The sequence below is a fragment of the Zeus faber genome, assembly GCF_960531495.2.
Source record: "Zeus faber genome assembly, chromosome: 15".
In the NCBI taxonomy this organism is placed as follows: domain Eukaryota; kingdom Metazoa; phylum Chordata; class Actinopteri; order Zeiformes; family Zeidae; genus Zeus; species Zeus faber.
Window position 1 is genome coordinate 19,487,135 of NC_137194.1, and position 13,151 is coordinate 19,500,285.

General features: G+C 42.7%; 1 protein-coding gene across 1 annotated transcript in view; it reads right to left on the minus strand.

Moving 5' to 3' along the window:
* Positions 1-2,226: 2,226 nt before the first annotated feature.
* Positions 2,227-13,151, minus strand: part of LOC307241366 (6-phosphofructo-2-kinase/fructose-2,6-bisphosphatase 2-like) — a 12,026-nt gene continuing 1,101 nt past the window's right edge. The window contains exons 2-16 of the mRNA XM_080015422.1: positions 13,091-13,151; positions 11,691-11,816; positions 11,134-11,230; positions 10,765-10,831; positions 10,599-10,673; positions 10,425-10,481; positions 10,221-10,345; positions 9,155-9,362; positions 8,603-8,749; positions 8,405-8,509; positions 8,111-8,240; positions 5,141-5,203; positions 4,955-5,019; positions 3,969-4,160; positions 2,227-3,323 (exon numbers count right to left, since the gene is read on the minus strand). The exon at positions 13,091-13,151 is cut by the window's right edge and continues 232 nt beyond it. Coding sequence (XP_079871548.1) covers positions 3,270-3,323; positions 3,969-4,160; positions 4,955-5,019; positions 5,141-5,203; positions 8,111-8,240; positions 8,405-8,509; positions 8,603-8,749; positions 9,155-9,362; positions 10,221-10,345; positions 10,425-10,481; positions 10,599-10,673; positions 10,765-10,831; positions 11,134-11,230; positions 11,691-11,816; positions 13,091-13,151 — 1,572 coding nt within the window. The 3' untranslated portion in view covers positions 2,227-3,269. The remainder of the gene's footprint in view (positions 3,324-3,968; positions 4,161-4,954; positions 5,020-5,140; positions 5,204-8,110; positions 8,241-8,404; positions 8,510-8,602; positions 8,750-9,154; positions 9,363-10,220; positions 10,346-10,424; positions 10,482-10,598; positions 10,674-10,764; positions 10,832-11,133; positions 11,231-11,690; positions 11,817-13,090) is intronic.

Genomic DNA, 13,151 nt, shown 5'->3' on the forward strand with positions numbered 1-13,151 from the left:
CAGTACATTCATTTTGGGAGTAACAAAATGTTTTAATAAAGCTCACAAACCAAGCTTTTCAACTCAAGACAAACACAAATAAACAATAAATATTTACAAAAGCCTCCAAATGCAATACAAATATTTTCCACTCCCTTAAAAAAAAAAAAAACATCAACAAAAAACATATGACACTATTATTGAACAGTTTTTAACCAATTTGATTAGTTCTGGCTGTAGTGTGCGATCCCGATACTATGGTTTCAGACATACTAAATAGCATGGTATGGGAATAGTATCACCCACTAAATTGTTCCTCGGGCCCTACCCCAGAACACCCTCTGGCACCGAAACCACTTTGTTTACCGGATTGTGAAATGATAAACCTCTGTGCGTCACAAAATGTACTAACGGACCAAGAAATAAAGCATTGCATTATGACGCAATTACTTATTGGAGGATTAGCTGAACAAGACGTGATGTTCAGCTTGTTTGATGACTAGTGACAAACGTCCTCAATCCAAGTCGCTTTGGATAAAAAACATCCCCTAAATAGAGTATAATGTATTGACATTTATGAGAATATGTGCTCACCATTTCGTTTTAATGTCATTGGTCTGAATTGGGGGAAATTCTAGTTTTTAAAAAGTTTTATGGCTGTCACGATCTCATACGTACATCTCGTATAAAACTGAGTATGTACCCCACTTACGTCCCATCTTATTGATAGCCAACAGTTATCAAGTTTAACCGTGTCCCAATCTGATTCAGGAAGCACGGCAAAAAGGACGATGCCAGCTCCTCCAAATGAGCTCCTCAAATATGAACCTACATTATGGTGTAGAATAGCAACAGGTCGTTCAGAACAAAATGAGAATATACTCCGCGACTATAATATACGAGTGGTGTTTTCAGGGCCCTTCAACACGGAGACAGAGGCAGAGATGTTGCAAACACACCAGTTTATTGTAGAGTGGCAAGATGTAACAAGCCGGGAGCAGATGGACATGTCATGACAGAGGCACTCCCTGTGTGCGTGTGTGTGGGGATGGGTGATTTAACCTGTGCTCATCGATTGCTCTGATGGGCAACAGGTGCTTTAACCACACACCCCACGTACAGAAAATATCATGATCCCTGAGGAATGCGATTAGCCACACCTACAGAATTGTAGTCCCAACAGTGAGAGCAAATCGATGACAAAGTTATTTCACAGACACTTATTATTTACTTCTAATGGGGAAAATTAAATGCATCAGACATCCATTTAATGCATTTTAATTTTTACAAATGGAGCAAATCACATACTGGTTTAAAAAAAAAAAAAAAAAAAAAATGATATACAGGTTTGTATCCTGATGACCCCTTCAGGACACAAACCTGGATATCAAAAAGTATTTTTTTTTAAAAGAACCATATAAAAAAATAATATCAATTATATTCATCTGCTTTTCATAACCCACAGGTTTCCACGGGATCAGTGGTGTCTTGGTGTACCTCCACCCTGGTGAGTTAGCTGTAGCAGAAAGGCTTGTTTTTGGGAACAGGTCAACACTCAATCAGCCCAAAATGTTTGGTGTAGCCAAAATATATTACAGATGATTGCATTTTTATTGTCATTATTTTAAATCAGTATTAATCTTCTGTGTTTTGATGCATTTTCTCATATGATTTGGCAAGTTTCTATCTGGCTGGACCAGGAGCGGAAGGTTCTCTAGAAGGGTTCTTTGGTTTAAATCTATATTTGACTAGATCTACACGTATCCCAGCTAAAATAAAGCATTAGAAGGAGCAGATTAAGTTTGTATGCACGTGATGATGAAAGGTACCACTTGGATGTGTGACCCAGAGGCCTCGCACCGATTACCTGAACTGACAAGTTGTTCAAGCATATGTTGGAAAATAACTTTAAAACCCAAGGTGAAAAGTCTGCATTACAGCAGCAACACAGTTAGTGAAGGTTATGGTGGTTATTTTCATCGAACACCTTCTCTCGCTCACCTCAGTATTGTCTGTTTACTGTCTCTGTCTTGGGGCCCTTTTCACAGCAGCCATCTTGACTTGTAGAGACAGTCAAACGCAACTGAAGTGAATAACATGAATTGGTCTGTTCCCTTGATGGAACACATTTACCCTTCCATGGCATGTCAAAATGTCGTGTGTGTGTGTGTGTGTGTGCGTGTGTGTTACACTGTTAAGCAACTTGCAGTTACAAATTGTGGAGTAAAAAATGAATCACTGAGTGCACCCCGTCACGTTACATTTATTTTTTTGGAACCATCAACATGAAAACGTTAACCGAGAGCAAAGTGACAGCATGTGCGCTTATAATTTGCAATGTGTTGTATAATTGTTACAGCTTCTGAAAACTCCTGATTTAAAAATCAATCCGAGGGTCAAACGAGAGTGGATGGACGGAAAAATAATCAAGGTAGAGTGCATGGCAAATCAGCACTGGGATAAAAAGCATCCCCTTTTGTAATGTAATATTTACTACCGATTCCAAAACAAAAGAATCAACAATGGAATATTCATAACACCTTTCAATAATCAACAGAGTCCATAAAAAAAAACCTTTTTGGTTTTTGTTCATCAACAGTAAAACGAATCAGAATTGCTTTCAATCAGCATGTTGAAAATCGGCTCAACACACAGATCACAACATAAAAAAAGGTTGATGACAGGCGGTTGCACTTTTCACTGCTGTATTAAAAAAAATAAGACTTATCTCTTAAAAGGCAAATTTTCAGAAGAATTAAATATTAAGAGGCACTAAACAAAATCCTACGGGTTGACACACTTCATTGACCCCAGCGGGTCAATTGGAGGACCCTCAACTATTTATTCATGAACCACAAAATCAACAAGCACAAATCTCATCTTGTGTAATGAGTAAAGGCCTTTTTTCCCTCATTTCATTTCAGATGGGCGACAATTTACAATAGCTGGCGCGACTCTGAGGCTGGCAGGCGGTTCTCGTGAGGACAGGTGCACCTCAAGGTGACAGCCGTTAAATAAACACGAGGCGTCCCGTTTGTAGCGCTGCCGTCACACACACACACAAACCAAACCAGACTTTTCACCAGGACTCCTGGTTCCAAACCCTCCCGCGGCAAAGAACAACGCAACGGAGAGTCCAGGGACCGAGGTGTGAATGGGCGTGTTTGACCTGGCTCGGACCCGGCGGCCCAGTTCGTTTCCCGGCCGACCAGGAGAACTCCGCGGAGGAAGACGGAAGGTTGGGGATCTTCCGTTTCATAGGTTGGTTTTTTTTTTGTGTTTTGTTTTTTTTAATTCTGGAGGAGGTCCGGGGTGTCCGCTGCACGGAAGCCATTCAAAGTGTCCTGTGGGGGAAAGCCGAGAAGGGAGAGGTCAGGGAAACGGCGTTATCTCCAGACATTAGAACCACGCTCGTCTGGAACAGGCTGTCCTACAGATACCATAATGATAATATTTAGACGTGTGAGCCACTTCCTTCAGAAATTGAATCATCTTGGAATCACACAAATGTAAAAAGGCGAAGAGAGCCTTGGGCTAGGGTGATGTTTTTTTCCGAAATAGAGATTATGGCTTTTTTTTTAAAGAGCCTTGAAGAGATTAACCTAGTACAAACCCAAACAGTACTTTGTTCTACCTTTTTCCAAAAAATATTTTTTTGAGCTGCTGTGTGGGATGTAATCCCCTTCTGTATTATATGTAGTACTTTATTGCTAAAGTAGCTATAATATTTACACCATTGAATTACTGTTCTTTCAGGTCATGTTTTCTCTGCTTTTTATCCACGGGGAGGAAACGTTTGTTTACATTGTGCTTTACCAAACAAAAGGGACGTGCATGTTGCTTTCCGTTTTGTTTTTCATCTTTGTATTCTCTTGTGGGGTGGAGGGAGGATGCTGAAAGGGGTGCGTTTCACTTTGTAAATGTTCGTTGATGTGAATTTACCAACTGAAAGGAAAAAGAGAGAGGAGACGGGTCGGTGCACCGCTAACCTGGCTCTGCTGCAGCTCGGGCGTCTCGGAGAACTCCACACCGGACAGGGAGGAGGCCAGCACCCGCCGGGCGTGCGGCGGATTCCCGACGCTGTAGAGCCGAGGCCGCTTCACCTGGTCCTGACTGGACAGGGGCGTGAAGCTGTTCCGCCGCAGGAAGGTCACCGGCAAGGAGTCCTTCTGCCCTTTACCCTGGTAAGAATGACACATGGAGACGCCGGAGCGGAGGCGGCGCATCGTCACTTTCCTATCTCCTCAGCAGATTAAGGGCAGGGTGGCGGCGGGACATTTGTTTTCCCGTGGAATTAAAACAATCCTGCTGTGGCACGCAATTGTACATTTTGGAAGATCTGTTGTTCAGGAGAAAATGATCCCGGGCCAATTCGCAGAGCTTGATTGCTCGGAAAACGTTGCCGCACAGCGGCTGGGACAGGTGACCGCCGTAGGAGACGATCAAGGAGATAAGGAGCTGAAGAGATCGGAAATTATGACTCATCCTCACCTCTGTGTAGTCCTGACAATTACTACAAGTACTCTGCGGCTTGTTTGCATGTCTCCTTTCTTTATTTACTAATAATAACAACGTGTTGTGCCTTGGGTACTGGATTATTTTCCCATCGCTGCATTGAAGGAAATTGTGTCGTGGAAAGCACCAGGCTGTCAACATCCACCGTTATAAAACATGTTTTGAGAACGGTTGGAATAAGGTAGAAGTAACAACCAATGATAGGAAGATTTTAGATCATTTTCCCCCCTCCATGAGATTAATGCGGGAAAAAAAAGTGTCCATTTTAAATTTGATGAATTAGAATAGATGAGAAACTGTCTGTACAGTCGGGCCCCATCTAGATTCCGGACCCCGTAAGATCCCTAGCGACTTTGGAGAAGGTGGCACTTAAGGGCTGTGTTAAATAAAATTGTGGGATGCTACGTAATGGGGGGAAATAAATGAGAGACGTGGTGCAGTAATGCAGTCCCAGACTTACTAATGGTCTGTCCTTGTGAGTGTTGACAGCCGCGACCTTCAAGTCAAACATGTCCACTTTACAACCTGGCAGAAGGAAAGAAAAGACACAAACCAAGAAGGAGGTGGATCAGGGGGCGATGTTAAAAAAACAGAATAGTCTGCGGTTCAGGGCTGATGGCATTTTGTTCCTAGATACATCTCTTACCGTAGGCCACTGGGGTGAGCTTGAGGACGGTGTGCAGGGGACACTTCAAGTAAGGCAAGTCATCTGTGCCAAGAGAGAGCGGGGGGGGGGGGGGGGGGGGGGGGGACAAGACTTGTAAGGCAGAGTCCTGTAAAAAAACAAAAAACCTCCGCTTGTGTCATCGGGCCGTGATGCCAAGATGACTCACGGGGCACGCAGCGGTGCAGTTAAGAATGAGGTTAGATGTTAGAAGAAGAATCTTTATTTATCACACGACACACCACACTACAACACATGCTTATTTAAACACACGCGCTTTTTTTGGGGTGGTGGCCGGTGAAATGCGGCCTCTGCATTTCACCCATCCTGGCTTGTCCTTCCTCCGGTGGGGCAGCCAGGAGCAGTGGGCAGCATTCGTCGACGCGCCCGGGGACCTGCTTCCAAACGTCCATCGCTGGTCAGACGATGGTGATGTGTGCATGTTTGTTTGTTTTTGGTGGGGGTCCTTACTGATGTTAGATGGAGGAAACCCCATGTGAGCACGGAGAGAACATGCAAACTCCACACAGAAAGGCTCCTATTTGGGAGATAACCCGCAGGAGCGCGGTGGCGGCGGATGTTACAGCACTTCTCTTCCCAACCACCACGATACAAGGGAATAACATCGGGAAGAGGAGTGCCCGTCGAGTGCCTGCGGAGGCGAGATTACCAGACTGCGGTCGGGCCTTTAAAAGGATCTCGAGCCAAGAAAAACATCACGGCAGCACCCCGTCTGGCTGCGGCTATTTATATTTTAGCATCTCCCCTCCGCCCAGCCATTACTCACACCCTTGCTGCGTCATTTTATTTAAGTGACAAATCCTCCCATGTTTTCCCATGCCTACCTCTATGATACAGTGCATCCGGAAAGTATTCACACCCCTTCACTTTCCCCACATTTTGTTATGTTACAGCCTAATTCCAAAATGGATTAATGGATTTTTTTCCCCCATCAATCTACACACAATACCCCATAATGACAAAGCAAAAAAGGTTTTTTAGAAATTTTTGCAAATGTATTAAAAAATGACTGACATACACACATCCGATATATAGTATATACAGTGGGGCAAAAAAGTATTTAGTCAGCCACCAATTGTGCAAGTTCTCCCACTTAAAAAGATGAGAGAGGCCTGTAATTTTCATCATAGGTACACTTCGACTATGAGACACAGAATGGGGGGAAAGAATCCAGGAAATCACATTGTAGGATTTTTAATGAATTAATTGGTAAATTCCTCGGTAAAATAAGTATTTAGTCACCTACAAACAAGCAAGATTTCTGGCTTTCACAGACCTGTAACTTTTGCTTTAAGAGGCTCCTCTGTCCTCCACTCCTTACCTGTATTAATGGCACCTGTTTGAACTCGTTATCAGTATAAAAGACACCTGTCCACAACCTCAAACAGTCACACTCCAAACTCCACTATGGCCAAGACCAAAGAGCTGTCAAAGGACACCAGAAACAAAATTGTAGACCTGCACCAGGCTGGGAAGACTGAATCTGCAATAGGTAAGCAGCTTGTTGTGAAGAAATCAACTGTGGGAGCAATTATTAGAAAATGGAAGACATACAAGACCACTGATAATCTCCCTTGATCTGGGGCTCCACGCAAGATCTCACCCCGTGGGGTCAAAATGATCACAAGAACCGTGAGCAAACATCCCAGAACCACACGGGGGGACCTAGTGAATGACCTGCAGAGAGCTGGGACCAAAGTAACAAAGGCTACCATCAGTAACACACTACGCCGCCAGGGACTCAAATCCTGCAGTGCCAGACGTGTCCCCCTGCTTAAGCCAGTACATGTCCAGGCCCGTCTGAAGTTTGCTAGAGAGCATTTGGATGATCCAGAAGAGGATTGGGAGAATGTCATATGGTCAGATGAAACCAGAAATAGAACTTTGTGGTAAAAACTCAACTTGTCGTGTTTGGAGGAGAAAGAAAGCTGAGTTGCATCCAAAGAACACCATACCTACTGTGAAGCATGGGGGTGAAAACATCATGCTTTGGGGCTGTTTTTCTGCAAAGGGACCAGGACGACTGATCCGTGTAAAGGAAAGAATGAATGGGGCCATGTATCGTGACATTTTGAGTGAAAAGCTCCTTCCATCAGCAAGGGCATTGAAGATGAAACGTGGCTGAGTCTTTCAGCATGACAATGATCCCAAACACACCACCCGGGCAATGAAGGAGTGGCTTTGTAAGAAGCATTTTAAGGTCCTGGAGTGGACTAGCCCGTCTCCAGATCTCAACCCCATAGAAAATCTTTGGAGGGAGTTGAAAGTCCGTGTTGCCCAGCGACAGCCCCAAAACATCACTGCTCTAGAGGAGATCTGCTTGGAGGAATGGGCCAAAATACCAGCAACAGTGTGTGAAAACCTTGTGAAGACTTACAGAAAACGTTTGACCTCTGTCATTGCAAACAAAGGGTATATAACAAAGTATTGAGATGAACTTTTGTTATTGACCAAATACTTATTTTCCACCATAATTTGCAAATCAATTCTTTAAAAATCAGACAATGTGATTTTCTGGATTTTCTTTTTTCTCATTTTGTTTCTCATAGTTGAGGTGAACCTATGATGAAAATTACAGGCCTCTCTCATCTTTTTAAGTGGGAGAACTTGCACAATTGGTGGCTGACTAAATACTTTTTTGCCCCACTGTACGTATATATTTTTTTATAAATGTACAAAAATTTATAAAAAAAAAACTTTTTTGCTTTGTCATTATGGGGTATTGTGTGTGTGTAGATTGATGAGGAGAAAAGAAAGAAATTTAACCCATTTTGGAATAAGGCTGTAACATATCTAAATGTGGGGAAAGTGAAGGGGTGTGAATACTTTCAGATGCACTGTATATCTTTCACTGCATATATGTATGAAAGTATGTATGTGACAAATAAAAATCTTGAATCTTGAATCTACACTGTTTATTTTGTATTTTACCTGCACTTTTGTCCAGGAAATAGGCAAGTAGGCAGCGCATGACCGCTTGGTGGCAGATAACGAGGACGTTGCCCTGTCTCTCCAGCTCCATGATGACGGGCTCCAGCCGCTGGACCAGGTCCTGGTACGACTACGGACGCATGTACAACGTGAGCCAGAAAGTCACATAGCTGGGTTCGCTGTAGGTCAAGTGACGAGTCTAATTAGTAAAAGTATTTTGACGGAAAGGCGACCAAGCATACAGGCCTGCAAAAATAGCATTCGGCCCGAAAAGAGTGAGGAAAGCCATTGTACCTCTCCTCCAGGGTAGCGGTAGTGGTATTTGTCCTGGTCCCTCATTGCAAATTCGTCTGGATACGTCTCCTCAATCGTCTTATAGGTCATCTCTTCACACACACCCTAAAAAATAAAAATAACAATAATTATAGGAGTATTAAATAACATTCAGACCTAATATTATGGCCTTTATTGCCGGCTGAGTACAACACATACAGCATCTATCTCGTTCAGGATCTTCCACTGCTCGTACGGAACCCCGAGCTCCTCAGCGGTCTGAATGGTGCGTCTCAGCTGGCTCGTCCACACCTTCAGGTCCGACAGGTGATGCTCATCCACAAACTCCTTCAGAGCCGCCGAAAACTAAGAGAGCAGATAAGAAAGGCTTTTTACAGGACTATTTGAGATCAATTCGGAAGCTTCTTTCTACTGGGGAATGCGCGGCTGCACTGTGGTTGACAAGTAATAAAATAAAAACATTTGTGGCCCAGGTTTTCATTTATTTGCTGCTTGTTGGGTACGGGGTACTTGTCCTCCCTGGACCTCTTCCAGAATGACCCCATCTGCTTTTCATCCTCAATGTGGAAATTTTCCACATTTTGAATCATCACCATGTGACCACTTCCTCAAAAATGCGGATAGATAAAAAATAGAACTTTTCCTCCTTGGGGCGGAGGCTTTTTACAATGCAACGATTGCATTTTTATCTTAGCAAGCAGCGCATGTTCTCATGACTTCTTTCAAACTGAGTGTGAAATGGTGCGCCACCTGTTTCCCCCGCTCAGAGAGCTCAGAGTCTCCCCCGATGCGGCCCTCCAGGTTGTGGTGGCTCTCGCCGTGCCGGCACAGGTAGATGGAGTGGGAGTGCACGTGGATGTTCATGAGGTAGTAGACGATCTTACTCTGGATGTAGTCCTGCACCCGGTTCACCAGGAAGCGCCGGCCCACGTTGATCACCTGGATGAAGGACAGGTCCCTGCAGGGGGGGGGGGACATGGTAAAACAAATCAGGGCACAGTTTTACATACGTCACTTTAAGTCTAGGGTGGCGATATCCTATGGGTAGAGTTTGAAATACTGACCAACCAACGAATAAAATCACATAGCTGTTCTGCACCAATGGAACTAAGTTAAAATTGATGCAAACAATTCCTAGGGGTGACCCAACCTTTGTTCATTACTTACGAATCCTCTGTAACCCGACTGTGTTATTTCAACCCCCGAAGCATTATTTGGACAATATTGCAATGCAGGAAGTAGTATATTGCGATCACAATGGCAAGGAAAAATTAATTTAACAAAGGAACACAGACAATTATAACCCTTAAACGTGTAGGTCTTTCCTTTGTAGAAATTGCAAAGAAAGCCAAGGTGTCATATGGGAGAATGTTTTTTAAGATTGTTTTAACAAAGTAATCAACTAATTTAGGCTCAACGGAAGCAAGGAGGGATTAAAGTAACAGATCTGGGACTTTCTTTGCTTAGCTTTACTGGCATTAATACCTTTAATCTCTCCTAAAGTCACAAATTTGAATTTCTTTGGTTCAGTTACTGGTGGACCGTGCGCATCCTAATAGCCTAAATGATCTCTTGTCTCCCCCTACTGGCCAAACCCCGACATGAGCCAAACCCCCACAGACAATTCACAGGAGGTTTCACATCTATTAACGGATGTTTACATTTTAACAGGTAGGAGCAATAACTTTTTTGCTCTTATTGGTGACATCCTTTGGTTTGCTTTGGTTTTCAAAATGGCTTTAAGTATTGACCCTTGAGATGAATGTCGGATAACTAGAAATATGAAACTGTCCTCAGAAAAGAAGTGGTATCTTACTTGTCATGATCATCTGGGTCTAACGGCTGGTACGTGACTTTATAACATTCTATTCTCTTCAGAAAATCTTCCATGACACTCTCTCTGTCTCTCTCTGGGTAATCTGGGCTGGACACCTTCACTTCCTGCAGAAAAGAGACTTGAGAATGAGAATATCTACAACAGTATTTCAGCATGAAATTATAGGAAATTGTGCATTTTTACCATAATATTTTCAGCAATGACATCTGGGTCATCGCACAAAGACTCCACAAAAAACACCTTAGGTAGAAAAAAAATTAAGTTCAAAATAAATACCTTAGAAAATTATTCAAATAATGTGACCTGGCAAGGCAGTTAAAATACTGACATTTAGTCAGTCTCTACTCTCACACTTACTTTATAAGGACAATCCATTGCAAAATTAAGGATGAGTTCTCTCCTCTCTCTGGTTGTATTCGTGGCATCAAACACCTGTGAAATATTGACATTTCAGCATTTAGTACAAATCGCATTTCACTGACACGCATTAACAAATGTGGTGTTGATTCTGGTTCATCCTTACAGCAATCTGGCCTCCCTCTTCATTCAGGTAGGCCTTAACGTCCTGCAGAGCCACCAGAGCACACTGTCTGGAGGAAGACATTAAACAAAAACAAAACAAAACAATGATGTGCGAGTGCTGTTTGAATTAAACATCTTTGAATACATTCTCCCACGTAACATAATGTGGAACGTTTTACTCAATAAACTCCAATACAACAAATGGCACCAATTGTCTGTCTATGGAAAATAATCAAGCAACACGGTTTGTCTAAGTCAAAACCTTACAACAACCTTAACAACCCAAACAACCCTAAAAGTTATACCTTGACATGTTCTTCAATAAGAATCAATCTCTTAGTCTATTAGATAGGGGGTGGGGGGCACTCACTTTCTAATTTGCATGGCCTCTTCATTGTCATGTCTGAAGAAGTCATAGGACTTGTAGGACTTCACCGCTTCCCTCCTATAAACTCCAAGGTTGAATACTGTAGGACAACAGAGACCTTTTCCATTGTCTGGAAGAACCAGTTTTTCAGCATAGTCAAAATAGTTAACTTCTAATTCAGTGAAGGGTCAGTCTAGGAGTTTCTTTATTATTGTTTGGCAAACAGGAGTGAAATATCCCTTCACTGACGAAAGCATAACACTTTTACCTCGCAATGTTTTGGATCAATTTCATAGTAACAATGAATGAAGGCAAAGGAATGCATATATACACAAGCTTACTATTTCTCATTTTGGAGGTACCAATGTTCAACTGTCATGACACGTCTGCTTTTAGAGGACTTTCTACGTCGCCAATTTAAAGTATGAATATCGTTCAGTTTTACGAACAGAACCGTAGTGTCTTAAGTAGTGCTTTAAAATGTGTGACGATGTTCCAGTGACAAATGATAAAAAAATGTCTGATGTTAACAGGTGTTGCCCATGTTCCTCCGTACTGACCCTTAGTGGGCACTCCTATCCAGTTGAGGTAACGTGTCAGCTTCTTGGACATGTAGGTCTTCCCCCGGGCCGGCAGGCCGATCATCACGATCACCGTGGGGGAGTTGGTCATGTAGGAGGCCCAGGCTGTCAGTCAGCATGCGTTTACACAACACAAGACACACGCACACAAACAGAGACACACCCTCAGCGTCACGGCACTTGTAAAAGACGTTCGAAACTCAAAATTTGCGCTGTTTGACATATCCCAGGTGCTAAAATGTGTTTGTTTGGAAAAGTTATCCTATTAGTCCATAAGGACATCTGTTTACACTTGTACTTAGGGGTTTCATCTAAACAGCACTAAACTAATGCTACTTAAATTTATCCAGAATTTAAAAAATGGCATTCTGAAATGTTGCGTAATTTAAGTTGAATTAGTTAGACCGTGAAGACCTAGACTAAGGTAATGAAAACCAGTCAGCTCCGTCTGTCTGGTCTTGGTGCTGGTCTTAGTCCGGATAATCAACCGTCTCATCTGTCAAAGTCCACCGCCATTCATCCAAAGATTTAATTTAAGACTTCACTTGGACCTAGGTTAGCTCTGATCTTCCTTCTGGAAATCAGATTGTTTTAGACTAGACTATTTTAAACCATGACTGAGAAAGGCCATTTCAGTTAGTCCAGATGTGTAAAGTCTTAGATTAAACTTTAGATCCTCGTCTGTTTCCGAGAAACCGGCCCATAAAGACACATGAACACCTCCATAAATTGCAAAATGTGTTAATGTCTAACACTACCTGGCACATTGTTAACCATACGGTTAACCTTTCATCATCACACCACCTTCACATTCCTCCTTCGTGGTTAATGTTTCTCTGAAAACTGATGCTTAGCGGCCGACTTCGCTAATCCACTGTAAACCCGCTGGACGGAACACCGAGTGGAAAATACGAGTGGAATCTTTCCTCAAAAAGGGCCACCCCCAGATCAGGACGGACAAGTTCACTGAACACTTTTGTCAGCAAGACTGGGCACTTGTCCATGGATGAAAGCATGGCGGACGTAAAAACACTGTGCGTACAGTCATTTGTAAAAGAATAATCTTGGATCTGCTTTAGAGTCACGATTGACAGTTCTGCTCAGTGTCAATGAACCAGTTAAGTTTTACTTAAACACACACATGTGCACGCATAGCCTACTTTTAGGTTCCTCAAACTAGGGTTGTGATAAACAATTTCTTATACTTTAACTGATATCCAACAGATGAAAAAAGTTATTAATAAATAACAATAAATAATAATAATAATAATAAAAAAAAGAGATTGTTCCCATCTGACGACTGGTCCAGTTCACCTTGTGGGCAGTGTAGAACAAAGGTTGAGCAAGACGACAGGGAGAGACAGCACTGGTTGACTTACAGCATTTCTTCTCATTGGACCGGAGCTCCGTTCTCTTCCCATCACCAGAGTTCTCCGCGGC